The following is a 13554-nucleotide window of genomic DNA, read 5'->3' as shown; positions in this document are numbered from 1 at the left end:
GATTGCAGATACATTCCAAATCATCAGAAAAGAATTATGAGAAAATCCATGCGAAACTAACGCACCCTCCCCTAACAGGAGAAGATAAAGGAAAAACACAAACAAAAATACAAAAACACAACCTCTCAAAAAGACAATGATAAAATAACAAAACTTAAACAAAAAAACCACAAACAGAATCCACACACTGACATACAAACCAGCTAAGCAATACTGTACAACAGCACACGATAAAACTACTCATGCTCCTCTGATGTGGAATTGTAGGCTGCAGTTATTACAAAGACACATTATACTTTAGTGACATCACTTAAGAATCGAAGACCTGAATATAAGAACGACCCACTGGCGTAGCCAGGGGGGGGGGGGGGGGCGATGGGGGCGGTCGCCCCCCCTAAGATTTGGACCGGGGATTTGGGAGGCGGAAAAAAAATGCGTGTATACTGTATGCATGCACATGAAGCGGGTCTCCTTTGCAATCTTTCATCAAGTAAGATATTTTTATTGAATATTTCACTCAAAGTGTGCTCCAGATCGTTGAATTTCAATTCAAAATATGCAAAATCTCTCGTGCTTGGGAGGGGGTATCCCCCTCCCAAACCCTCCCCCTCTGTGCCTCTTTCCCTAGCTAAGTACACTTTTTAGATTAAAAAAAAAAATGAATTATTCTGAGTGCATAAGACTTATCACTTATATTCCGAAAACTCAAGGTTCCCTCATGTATAAGGGGAATTTCCCCTTTTAATCGACCCTTTCCTCCTTCAGCCCCCCCCCCCAATCAGTTTGTTTGCTTGTTTTTTTTTTTTGTTTTTTTTTGTGATTTCCCAAATGTTGATTCCATCAAATATGCGTAGACGAGATATCTCAATTTCAACCTTAAAAAGGCAAAAGCTCCATCGGAAGGGAAGGATGGAGATAACACTCGCCCACGTCTTCTTCCTGCTCATGCATCAAATTGCACCATTTGCAACATCAAAATGCAAAAAGTTCTTAACGTGGGAGGGGGGACACTCCCCTCCCACACCCTCCCCTACCCCCTCGCTCGCTCCGCTCGCTCGGGTTCAGTCGCGTTCATGATATTCGGTGAAAAGAATTAATACAAGAAGTGTATCTAAATTATATCTTTTTAAAGGCAACTTGTTCAATAATAATCTACATCAAAATAAACTGCTACCATAAACAAGTGGGACTGTTTCACGTCGATAAAACGCGCAAAAACATGCATCAAATTGCACCATTTACAACATCAAAATGCAAAAAGTTCTTACCATGGGAGGGGGGACACCCCCCTCCCACACCCTCCCCCCCCCCCTCGCTCGCTCCGCTCGCTCGGGCTCGGTCGCTTCGCTCCCTCGCAGACTAACCGCCCCCCCTAAGATGAAATCCTGGCTACGCCGTTGGAACGACCCAAGTCCAATTTTTGGCCAAATTCAGTTTGACATGGGGAAATTGTAGCTTATGCATAGACTCATCTTGTGTATAAATGATAAATCCTAATTACCCCCGGAAGTGCCTGAAATGAAAGAGTTAAATCTTATATTATTGTAAGAATGAAGGACTTGGGTCATTCTTACATTCATAATTATAGCGCCCTCTCTCATCCTTCTCTCATCTCTATAGCAGAATATCATGTATATGAATCAAAGAACGACCCAAGTCCATCACAGAAAATGGCCTCTCCACAATTAATGTAAATGTTGATTGTCATAATGATATAAAAATGTTCTAATTGTATATACAATGTTGCCTTCCCATCACAGTTAAACAGAATATTATTGGACAAATAAAAAAGATATGAAGTTTTTTTTTAGTTTACTCGAAATGGTCTTACATGGACTTGGGTCGTTCTTATATTCAGATACTCAATCATAATTCACACTTGTAGAGATATCAAAGCAAAGTACAAATGAAGGCCTACGTCCCCTTAGGTTATGACATACGCACAAACTCAAACGTCTTAGTGTGACAATATTGATCATAATAGAGTAATTTGATGACCAACAAAAGTTTTACTTAGAATTGAACATTCTCAGACACTTCTTGTGTTTTTACAATGTTTGATTACTAACATACGGTATATTACTTTTTGAAAAAAAAAAGGATTACCATGGCAACACACTTTCCTGAGCATTTCCATGACCTTGAATGACTGGGACTTTAACTACAAGTTAACTGGTAATTCTTAATGTATAAGTTTAGTCACTTTTATTACAATTGATAATTGTGTAATTGGAAATATATATTTTTGTAAAAGTAATTCGTTACCATGGCAACAGGAGAAGGCATCAGAGAAAGGCTTGGACTTTGGTAGCAATTGGACGACTAGGCCCTACATCTAAATCCATTTAGTCACTTTTATTACATTTTGGTTTCATTATTATACATTGTAATTGGAAATAGAATATGTATTGGGAAAAAAAAATCGATGCCACGGCGAGATACGTAGAAAATAATATGCCAGAATTCTGAAGGGCTCAATATTAAATGTAGTTGCAATAATACATCACTCTATGTGTGTGTCACATTTTTTGTTTTTAGACAAAACTCCAGGACACTTGCATTACCAAAACAAACAAACAAACAAACACACAAACAAACAAACAAACAAACAAACGACAACACAAACATCAACAAAAACAACTTTCCACGATTATGAAAGAAAAGGCTAAGCTTGATTTTTTTTTTCGTTATCCATAATTTGAGGTATCGGTTGTGGTACCAGTAATTTAGACAACTACCGAGGCGAAACCAATTCGGTTGTTTCCCCGATCGAACTTCGTGTACACAGTGCGAAGAAAGGGCTCCCCCAAAGTCCACTTTGTGTAGTAGCCAAGATCAGCGAATGCAGCGATACATAAGGCCCCAGAACCCTGCGTGATCTATAGAGCATGGAGATGTACACAGAAAGCAATAAAGACGTAGGCCTAGGCTATGATTATAATGTAAACACACAGAATGTGCAATCTATCACCTAAGGCCATAACTTGCAGTTCCATTCTAGGCCCTACTCAAATTTGCTATTATTTTCGAGAGAAAAAAAGACAATATCATACACAACAGCCTCAATACCTTCAAATCTAAACTGAAGACTTAGCCTATCTTTTCCGGCAACTTTGTGAATGATGTGTAACATATTGTGGGAGCCGGACGCCTTTGAACGTTTCTACGGATAATAAATGGCGCTCTATAAATGCTGTTCCATCATCATCATCATCATCACTTCACACTTTTTTCTTTTAACGAAGAATATTGTAAACAAAAAATAGCGAAGCATTGCAATAATGTAAGATTATAATAGATAATCAAAATGAAGAATAAGAAATAATGTAGGCTTATTATAATTGCAGGGACCCACGGAAAAGACGTTACTTCCAATAATATGTGACAGAAAATACTATTTATAAAGTGTATAATCTAAACTATGTTATCATTATATTGTACATTCGCATAAGTGAATGTAAAAGATTTTAAAAAATGGACAAACCTCGAAATGAACGTACGACTCGCAGACACTGCTATAAAACAGATTCGTAACTTGTGTTTTTACCCTCTTTCAGTTCTTTACTAACCATGATCAAAGAGTCGTTCTGTTCGTTGCATAATTATTATGAAGACATTGTTGTATCTATCCACTAACCTTGTTAACATAGTCCCGTCCAGTCAAGACGTATGCCATGCCCTTCAGGGTGAAGGTAAGGTCAGGGAGAGCGTCAATGTCATTGCAGGGAATGACATACTGTAGAAAAACATAGCCACACAATTATTATTACATGTACTCTGTATAAACCGCTATTTTCGCAAGGGTTTAATTTTCGCGAATTTCGCGAATCACTGTTAGACCGCCAGTTAACGACACGCGAAAATTTCACATCTCGAACTGACAGGCATTAGTGACAGCGTCGGTGTCAAAGTCGCGAAAACAACATCTCGCGAAAATGTCCGTGACCTCCTCATTTGCGAAGATAAAATAACAGTTTATACAGTTGGTAGTAACCAAGTACTGTACATTTACGTAAAACTGCAAACCAGAACGATTTTTTTTTGTTGTTGTTGCAATTGTATACATACCAGGCATAATATGCAGGGACTTGACACAAATGACACAAACTTGTCCCCCCCCCCCCCCCCTCTGGTCACCCTTGCGGGCTACGAAAGGGTTTATTCAAATTTTGGTGGCCCGAAATAAAAGAAAACTTAACAATGCATTTTCGATCATATTTGCCTGACTGGACCACCAAAAGATACCATTTCAAGAAATTTGGTGGTCCGAAATGAATTTTGGTGGCCTCTCGAAAATACAATGTTGCGCATTGAATATAGCAATATGAAGCATTTCGTTTTTAAATTTCTCGCCACTTAACTCTTCCTATAGATCAGCGTAAATAAACTGCATGTATTAGAATTGAAACATAAAGATAATTATAGGGCTTAAGTATTTTTTAACTTTCTTGTTTTCAAGAGGAACTTTACAAAACCCTAAGTTGTTGCATCTTAGAGTATAGAATCTGCAAATCAAATTAGTATGGTGCTCCATTAAGTACCTCCCCATATGGGGTTTCGATGGCCCCGAGTTTCCCCATGAAGCCGTCGACGAGGGGAGTAGGCACACCGATTGACGAACATCCAGTGTCAACTGCTGCTGGGCAATGTGCACAAAACTTACTCGACCCAAGGGATACGCTGCAAAATGATAACAAACACAAGTACATAAACACATGCCGTATTTTGCCAAGCGATAAAATATTACAGGGATGTATAATCGGTTCCATAACATTTGCTCTTGCGACGATTGCTCCCATGAAATATCTGCACGCTAAGCTTATGAACATACGTTCTACCCACATAGTATAATCATAACCCTTATCCTAATCCTCACATCGAACTATAAAACCTCAAACTCAAACTAAAAGCTCACAACCCTTACCCTAAGTCCTTTGAGAAAATGAGACCGGAGCAATTGTCGCGTAAGGAAGAACTAATATCGTGTCAACTTACAATCATCTCCATCGTCTTTATTTAGATATGCTTCAAGTTTCTGTAAGCACAATGTATTCTATGTAATCAAATCATGTATGGCACATATGGCATATTTTCACAAGGATGTGTTGATAACACATGTATATCCGAATATAGACACATTCACACAAACGCCAGCATGTTATTATTTCATGTAATCGATTCTACTTTTGTGTATCTGACAATTCAAAAGTGACCGCAGTGACTGCAATATGCATCCCATGCTTTCTTGAGGAGTCTTGGTCCTAATGTTATCAAAACAAGTCAAAAAGTGAACATCTATTTTGTTGAAATTGCGAAATCAATTTCTGACTTTGCTTTCTTTTGAGACTGTTATTGCCAAGACTCCTTGGCAAAAAAAAAGCTTGGGACGACGAAACTTGAGTCAAATAAACATAATGTTCACTGGTTTAAAATGCATCACCAGTTTGTTTATTTATTTAATCTTTTTTTTGTGTGTGTGCATGGAGCCAATGTGCGGACTGTCAACGTGCTTGGATCTATATAACACCAATGCAGCATCTCTTCACGGTTATACATATCAGCAGGGACAGGTATTGTGCCTGCTTGAGTACTTTCATCATACCTGCATAATTATATGAAGCATAAGTCGTGATGGTGATGCTGGTAATGATGTGCATGTGTTTGTGTGTGTGTGTGTGTGTGTGTGTGTGTGTGTGTGTGTGTGTGTGTGTGTGTATTTTATTTGAATCTGACAGTCGTTCATAGTTCAGTCTGTCATTCATTCGTACTTCCTAATATTCACTCAGTACAGTATACATATGTATAGTGGACTAATATAATCTATCATGAGATAGCAACGGGGGAGTCTCTCAGTGAAAACAAAACCAGCAAAGTATTAAAGACTAAAATGAAAGTTCTCTGTGAATTTCAAATAGAGCCCAATCCGTGAGATGACAAAGTCTGTGTGGTTGAAATGTGATCATCTTCAACGCGTGACGGTCGAGGGCATGCAAGGCATCAGCGACATTTAACCCTAATGGGAGATTTTCAGAATATTAACCCTTTTAGGAGTGAAATACATGTACTAACGCGCTTCAGTGTAACGAATTGGGATATAAAATATGCCAAAAGGTAAGCGTAAATAATGAGAAGTGGTATACCTCTGTAACGAAATGAATAGATGCTTAAATTATCTATTACAAATTTAGAACATCGGTAGAATACAGGGCTTCCCCTACTCCTGCCGCTGGAAATTTCCCTGTATATACGGCTTTGGTAAAGACAAAGTTAGCATCGGTAAAACAAACCATTTACGGGAAACGCGTTCACTTTATCATCTCTGCATACAGTATAGCGTTATCTAGCATATCGACGATGATTACCTAGAAGATCCATATTGTCCAGTGACCTGGCTTCTCCGAATGGCATTGAGAGTGGTGTATTGACTTATCTCGGCATTTAGAAGAAACCAAAACCTTAAAGAGTAGTAACTTTTGAATAGATAAGACATTTAGTGAAATTTCCACCGAATCCAAAATATGAGTGTCTCATTAATCATTCCTGAGTGGTTTTATAGGGACATTATCATCCTCTCAGATACTCATAACCATAAGTTACATGACACCTCAACTCTTTGTGGTTATGAAGTCCAGTGCACTTCTCCACTTCTGTATCCTTTCCTAGCGCCAGTATTGGTTGTGTTGTAGTAGATTACGTTTGTCACAATTGGCCCGCCATAGTCGTCTCGGCAACTGTTACGGCAATACACCTGATCCAAACCTCGTCCGAAATGGTTTCTTCCTTTTATTTACTGGCGTGGTGGCAGCGGTTGGATCTTGTTATTGATTATATAGTGATTGATATTATCACAGTGATAGGTGATATTGCTAACTGTTAAGTTGTGGTTTTATTTAGCGATTAGTTTCAGTTTTCTAGAGTGTTTGTAACATTAGAGGCAAATTTTGTATTGTACAAACATACGATTGATTGCTAATGGAAAGTGATGATTAAGCTGTCAGAGATCAGAGGAAGAAAGAAGAAGTCACGCCAGTATTGGTTGTGTTGTAGTATAATCTACGTTTGTCACAATTGACATGCCATAGTCGTCTCGGCCACGGCAATAAATCTGATCCAAACTTCATCCGAATCGTCTAAGGTTTCTTCCTTTTATTACTGGCGTAGCTCACCCCTCCTCCTCCTTCCCTTCATCAAATTCTTACCTTCTTTCTCCACTTCCTGCATTGATAATAACAAAATATAGAACAAACACAAAAAGTCCCTTATGAACTGACTAATTGGAAATAGAAAGCTCTGTCTAGAAATTGAAACAAGGAAGGTTAAAAAACCACAAGGACAGAAGAATTATGTAAACAGCGGAAATGAAACCTTGGATTTTGAATATAGAGATGTAAAGAAATGAAAGTGAAACATCTAAAACAAATTTGCTCGTAAAACAACAAAGCTATAGTACTGTTGACCCCTTTGTATTCAATCATGACACTATGAAGTCAAAGCGCAGTAGCCAGAAAAATTTCGTCCTGAAAAGAACGCGATTTCTTTCATTCGTCATCAAACAAAATGTCAAACTTGAAGGAGTTTCAGACCACTGCGAGAATGCAGGTAACTACAACTGCATTTGCGAGTGCAGGTATGACGACGTCGTATCCATCGACTCCGGAGGATCACGAGCCGACGTCGGCTGCCGCCGTCCTCGAAGGTCTGACCCTGGTCGTGATCTTTGTAGCAGCCTTGGCAGCGAACTCGTTGGCGATGACGATCATGGTGCGAGACAAGCAGCTGAGGTTGAACCTCCACAGCGCTCTCATCTTCTCCTTGATCTGCATGGACCTCGGCGTGGTGGTCACCAGCATGACATTCTCCATCTGGTCCGTGTACGACAACGGGCACTTTCTCCGCAACAACAAGGTCGTGTGCACGGTAAGCCGACAATTTTGCCTTGATAGTTATATATTTACTTACCCCTGCATTCATTCATTCATTTATACATCCAAGTCTATACCAAGTATATGTAGCTCTATTGCTTGGCTCCTGCCGGTGGGAGTTGCAGTGCGTGCGTCCACCACCACTATCAATATATTGTATTTAACTTGACACAGAAAATTCAATTCAATCCAAAATGATTTTATTTCCATATAAAGTAATACAATACATGAGTACATAATATTTTAAGGAACTTTGAATCACGCAAGTTTCAACAAATCATGAGCACAATATTATAATTATATCAACTTTGGTTTGGATAAATAAACAAGTAAGCAATACAATCCTAATCTGTAACTCTACATGGAAAAGATGAATTCACAAGAAAAGCGTAGCTTTTCAAATGGGTACCCAACAATAATGTAGGATAATTGCAACGCGGGCCCAATATTGAAGAGCAGTACTGTAACAGAACTGTACTTGATATTGGAAGCATTTTTGTATTCAAATTTTATATAACATGTGTTGTCACTTCATTATCATTACCATGTTTAAATTATATTCAGCATTTTTATTCCCCCTTTTCATTGTTCTTAGTCTTATTTCTTTTTGTTTTCTTGATAGTGCATAAGTGCATAGTCACGAATGGGTTAACATGGTTAAAGATAATGTAATTAACCTGAACCTATCGTAAAAAGGAAGGTAATCTGTTGTTCATGATTTCTAAACTTATTTTTGTCTCAGTTATCGGTATGATTGCCATATTTTATAAACTAAAAAAAGTACAAAAAATCAGGTGTCAAAGAAGTCCAAGGAATGCAATCATTTAGTTTTGCACTAGGACAACCAAGGATTATCTTATTTCATGAATGTCACTTTAATGGCATGTATCTTGGATGTAATGAATGAACACTTTATAATATTTTTCAAATTTTCAAGTAAGGCCATCTGAGAGCGAGAGAGAGAGAGAGAGAGAGAGGGGGGAGAGCAAAATTAAACCTCACTTTTGCCACCTGTATTGGGACATAACAAAGAAAAATCTTGAAGTTATGATGACAAATATGATTTTATTTGTTAATTGTCATTATTAATTAACCGCAGGTAGTTCTTATCGTAGTAATGTAGTTTGATGTCCTAAAGTCATTCTTCATTTCCTTTTTTTTTGAATTATTAATTGATCTCGTCTGAATTGCTCATCCGTTCTTCATTTCTCATTCGCTAGCACTGATTATTCTGAGCTTTCTGGCGAATTAGCTTGCTTTTTTTTCGTAGCTCCCGTCATATTTTTGTTTGTACATCCCGAACTGTAATTTCGATTTCGACCAGTTATCATAATTATACTTTGTATATATCATTGTGTCGCAACTGATACAATTTCATGAATTTGAATAATATATTATTGTGTCTGTAGGCCTATATTCTTTGGCTTGTTTGTTATTTACGAGATGCAAGAATTACTTTTGATGTAGAAGTGCAGGATGAAACAAGCTGAAACTTGAAGGTAACTCAAATTGACAAGAATGGAATGGAGCGAACTTGTTTTGCGATAATACGCTTCAAATACAACTAATGATGATAATGATAGTTATTGATACAAGCCATTGCTGTTACAATCTGAGTCTTCTGTAAACTATTCAAGCTCTTCTACAATGACCTTTGAATTCCATGCCAGATTAACGGGTTCTGCGCCACTTTCTTCACGCTCGGTAATTTCATGACCATCCTGTTCATATCGGTTGATCGGTACTTGACGATCGTGTGGTCGGCCAGATTCCCGCCGACTAGACTCCGAGCAGTCGTTTTCCTCCTGTGCTGCTGGACAGTGCCCCTTCTCGTAGTCGTTCCTCCAGCCGCTGAGTTTCTCTCCGACTACGTGTATCTGTCCGACACGCATCACTGCTCTCCCAGATGGGACTGTCCCTATTACGTCATCATATTCGTTTACTTCCATGGCATCGTCATTCCCGTCATGCTCATCTGTTACGTCGCCGTCTTCCGAGCCATCAGACGCCAGGAGCTCCTCATGAAGAAACTCCTTCAGAAGGAAAGCGAGACAACCGTCGCCTACTGCATTGGCGCCACCGTCGTCGGCTCGGAAACTCAATTCAGTAGTCTTGAAGACAAGGAGAATCCGGTGACGTGCCGTCGTGGTAATGTGGAAGAACGTGCAGTGCCTTCCCGCGAGGATTTAAGCGATGTTCCGCAGAGGGTACCCCTTGAAGGGCCGCTGGAACAACCTGTCGGCAAACAGAAGAAGCAGCACTTGGGCCTGCAGCTGAACCGAGGGCGGCTCAGTAGAGACAAAAGAATCGCAGTGACAGGTAGTGTGCTTGTGTGGGGTAATTTAGGGGAAAGGGTGCAGGACAGTGTTTTCTCCAAGGGTGTTGACCATTAGTGGTCAGCACTTTAGCAGGGTCTGCAGAGGTCTGCAGTTCGTTTATTTTGTTTTATATTGCTGTCTTGTGTATTTTCTTAGGGTCCCATATCGTACAAGCTCTGCTTCTTAGTGGGACCCTCCACTTCCATCCTCATCCTTAGTTGACTTGTATTATACGCTTTATGTATTTAATATTAACAAAGATGTAACCGCATCTACTTCTCATATGTTACTCGTCAAATTATGTTCTGTAAGTATTACAAATATCCTGTACATATGCAATGTATATAATTTGTGTTCATTTGATGGAAGTGAAAATAAAGTTGAATCTTGAATCTTGAATCTTGAGGGATGAGGTCAAAATGTAATGTACCCCAACTTTTTTTTTTGTGTGTGTGTGTTTGTGTGTTTGTGAGGAGCCAAAAGTTTTAGGCCTGCTGCAGTCTTCTCCTCCCCTCCTCCCAGTTCTAGGGTCACTACTTTGGTCAAGGCATTATCATACACCCTCTGTGATAGCCCCTTCCTACAATTTTGAATTTGTAAAATTACGCGTTCATAAATGAGCGCCACTTTTTTCCCCTCGAACATGGGTGCACTAAGCATAACATTTAAACAAATCCACATATTTTAACATTTTTTTTAACACTTCCAAATACCTTCCCTCTTTGATGCACAGGAGACTTTGGAAGTAAATTATGTGCAGATGTCCAATTCAGAAACAAAGCAGCATGTTGAACACATTGTAAAAATTAGTTTTAAAAAATCGTGTTAAAGGTACACGTGATCGGGACTTAAGGGGGCGCTGTTGGATGTCGTGATAATTGCCGCCTTCTTCATGTCCTTCCTAGATCGATGACGTAAAGCTAGAACAGCCAATCAAAGCTGCGTGCTCTCCCTTTGGTTTATAGGTATAGAAGTCGTTCACAATTTCTGTACGAAATCGATGTTATATAAATCGAATTCTTTATTCTTACACTTATAGGCCTAAAAGGCAATCCATCGATTACTACGTACGTATTTACACGTAAGTTTCTCTGTCTAGCTAACAAGCAAAATTTGACAAGGATCCATAAATAATAGGCGGAACCAGCCAGAGACGACGATCGAATCAAGAGACGAATTGAGATTATATCATTGTAACCATTTTCCTACTTATCTGTTTTATTCGGACGTGTGAAACATGACATAATGCATAAGCGTTGGTCCATGCATAGCGCCATCTTTAATCCTGGGTCCGTTACTCTTCGATAGGTAAACAATCTGTTCATTAAAATTTCTCAGTCAATAGATAACGTTAAACTCTTTCCTCTCACACGGACGCCCCCCCCCCCCCCCGCACAGTTCTATTTCCGCAACATGCTTACGTACAGGACGGGACGTTTTGACTCACAAAAATGCTTTCTGACCCTGATGTGTATGTCAGTGGCAAGGGAAATTGTAACAGGCCCTCTGGTAGAGCACTTGAAACACCGAAGATGTTGTCCTGGATGAATAGGACCACAATCAAATGATTTTTTTGTACGTTCTTGTCCGTGTTGCCTAATCCTGCAGGGGTGCTACTTGTGCTGACGACAATTCTTTGTTGGTGTCCTTACTTCATCGTCCATTCCTGCTTCATCCCCATACACCCCAGCCACTGGCAGGGCGTAGTCAGCATGTGGGTCGGCTACACCAACTCCTTCTTCGATCCCTTCATCTACGCGTTCATGAATCGCCGTGTTCGCCAAAGACTGCGCTCGATGATCCGTAGGACCATCAAGAGGCCCACCAGACGGTAAAACAGTTGGTCTCAGCCAGAGAGAACTTCAGCCTTAGCCCTTTTGACAAGAGTTTCCAAAATATTATGTTTCTAAATTCGTTCAATTCCAGCTTGCACGGTGGAGCACAAGGGTTAAACCATTCGCTTGCTCGTGTGCCGCAGTCGGCCGACGATATACGTCTCGTTCATTTCTCACCGTTATATCGGGTTCGTCCCACAAGCCCGACACCAAGGAGTCATTCGGCCAACGAGCTCGATATTTGGAAAAAAACTTACGAGTTTCATGAGCTACCAAGCAAAAAAAAAAAAAAAAAAAAAGAAGAAAAAAAAATCCTTCAGCGCAACTTCTGATGCCCCTTCCGGGTTTCTTCAGCCGACATCCAAAAAAAAAAAAAAAAGAAAGAAAAAGAAAAAGAAAAAGAAAAATGTCTTCAGCTCATCTTTGTATTTCCACTTCCGGGTTTCTTCAGCTGACAAGCAAAAAAGAAAAACCTTATTCATAACATATTCTTTTGTATGGTGCAAAAAAAAAAAAAAAGTGGGGGGGGGGGGGGGACCCGAGGGCTCCCCCGTTCCGCCATGCAAACAGCCTATGACTTCTACAGTAATTTCTTCAAACAAGGCCCATGAGTCCGACATTACAAAAACATGGGCCACTAGCAACTACTATGCCAAAAAATAAAAAGGCCCACGAGACCGACACTATACTGCGTACATTAAGGGTGCGTTCGAGCGCTCTAAAGCGAACCAAAGCGAACTGAACTAAAGCGTACCGTACCGTACCATGCCAATTTTGGTGCGTTCGAGCGCTCTGTGGAGAAAGCGTACCTCACGAGTTATTTTTAGAAAAGGTCACGCTTGTTTACAGCAAAAATGTCATTCACCTCTCGCTTGAACTACTTACAGCTGTCCCGAACAAAGAGAATGATATTTTTGCATTGTGACGTATGCGCTTGATACGCGCATGCTTTACAACGAACTTTTGGTATGCTTTGGTACGCTTTTGGAGCACATCGGGAAGTGGTCCACTTTTGGCTCGGTACAGTACGGTACGGAACACTTTAGGAGCGTTCGAACGCTCCTCTGGCGCGGGTACGGTACGGTACAGTTCGCTTTAGGAGAGCGCTCGAACGCACCCAAAGCCATGTTAAAGGCACACTCTTATTTCTGCCGAGTCAAAATTTCAACTCTGAATCCGAGTCAGAAATTTAACCGTGTACTTCTGACTCATATCCGAGTTACCATGTTGGTTATCTGACTTTTTACACCTGCGCAGAGTCACATCAGAAATACCCAGCGCGGTGTACATGACATGCGCGCGCTACAATTGGACAAAACATGTCATGTGTCCTATGTGACGTAGTACCCCCGCGAAAAAAAAAGCGTCACTTCTCGACGATCCGCCGTGGCCGCGAGATGTCTTGCAACTTTTTGTCTTCAAGATGGACAATTTCGTGTGCACTTTTCTAGAGGAATGCGGAATGGAGGAATACAAGGA

The 13554-nt window shown here is 40.1% G+C and overlaps 1 protein-coding gene and 1 pseudogene across 1 annotated transcript; one reads left to right on the top strand and one right to left on the bottom strand.

Annotated features, from left to right (window-relative positions):
- Positions 1–2726: 2726 nt before the first annotated feature.
- The window catches only part of LOC139738292 (cathepsin D-like), a 30458-nt pseudogene continuing 19630 nt past the window's right edge, over positions 2727–13554 (bottom strand).
- LOC139738281 (octopamine receptor beta-2R-like) lies at positions 7630–12075 on the top strand. Its single transcript, XM_071648927.1, has 3 exons — positions 7630–7917; positions 9593–10241; positions 11849–12075. The coding sequence occupies exons 1-3, from the start codon at positions 7630–7632 to the stop codon at positions 12073–12075; spliced, it is 1164 nt and encodes a 387-aa protein (XP_071505028.1).

Source organism: Diadema antillarum, unplaced genomic scaffold, assembly GCF_040938485.1.
Source record: "Diadema antillarum isolate AM-2024a unplaced genomic scaffold, OU_Dant_1.0 seq00000732_RagTag, whole genome shotgun sequence".
In the NCBI taxonomy this organism is placed as follows: domain Eukaryota; kingdom Metazoa; phylum Echinodermata; class Echinoidea; order Diadematoida; family Diadematidae; genus Diadema; species Diadema antillarum.
Note: the sequence above shows the minus strand (reverse complement) of the source record. Positions and strands in the feature narration are given on the sequence as shown.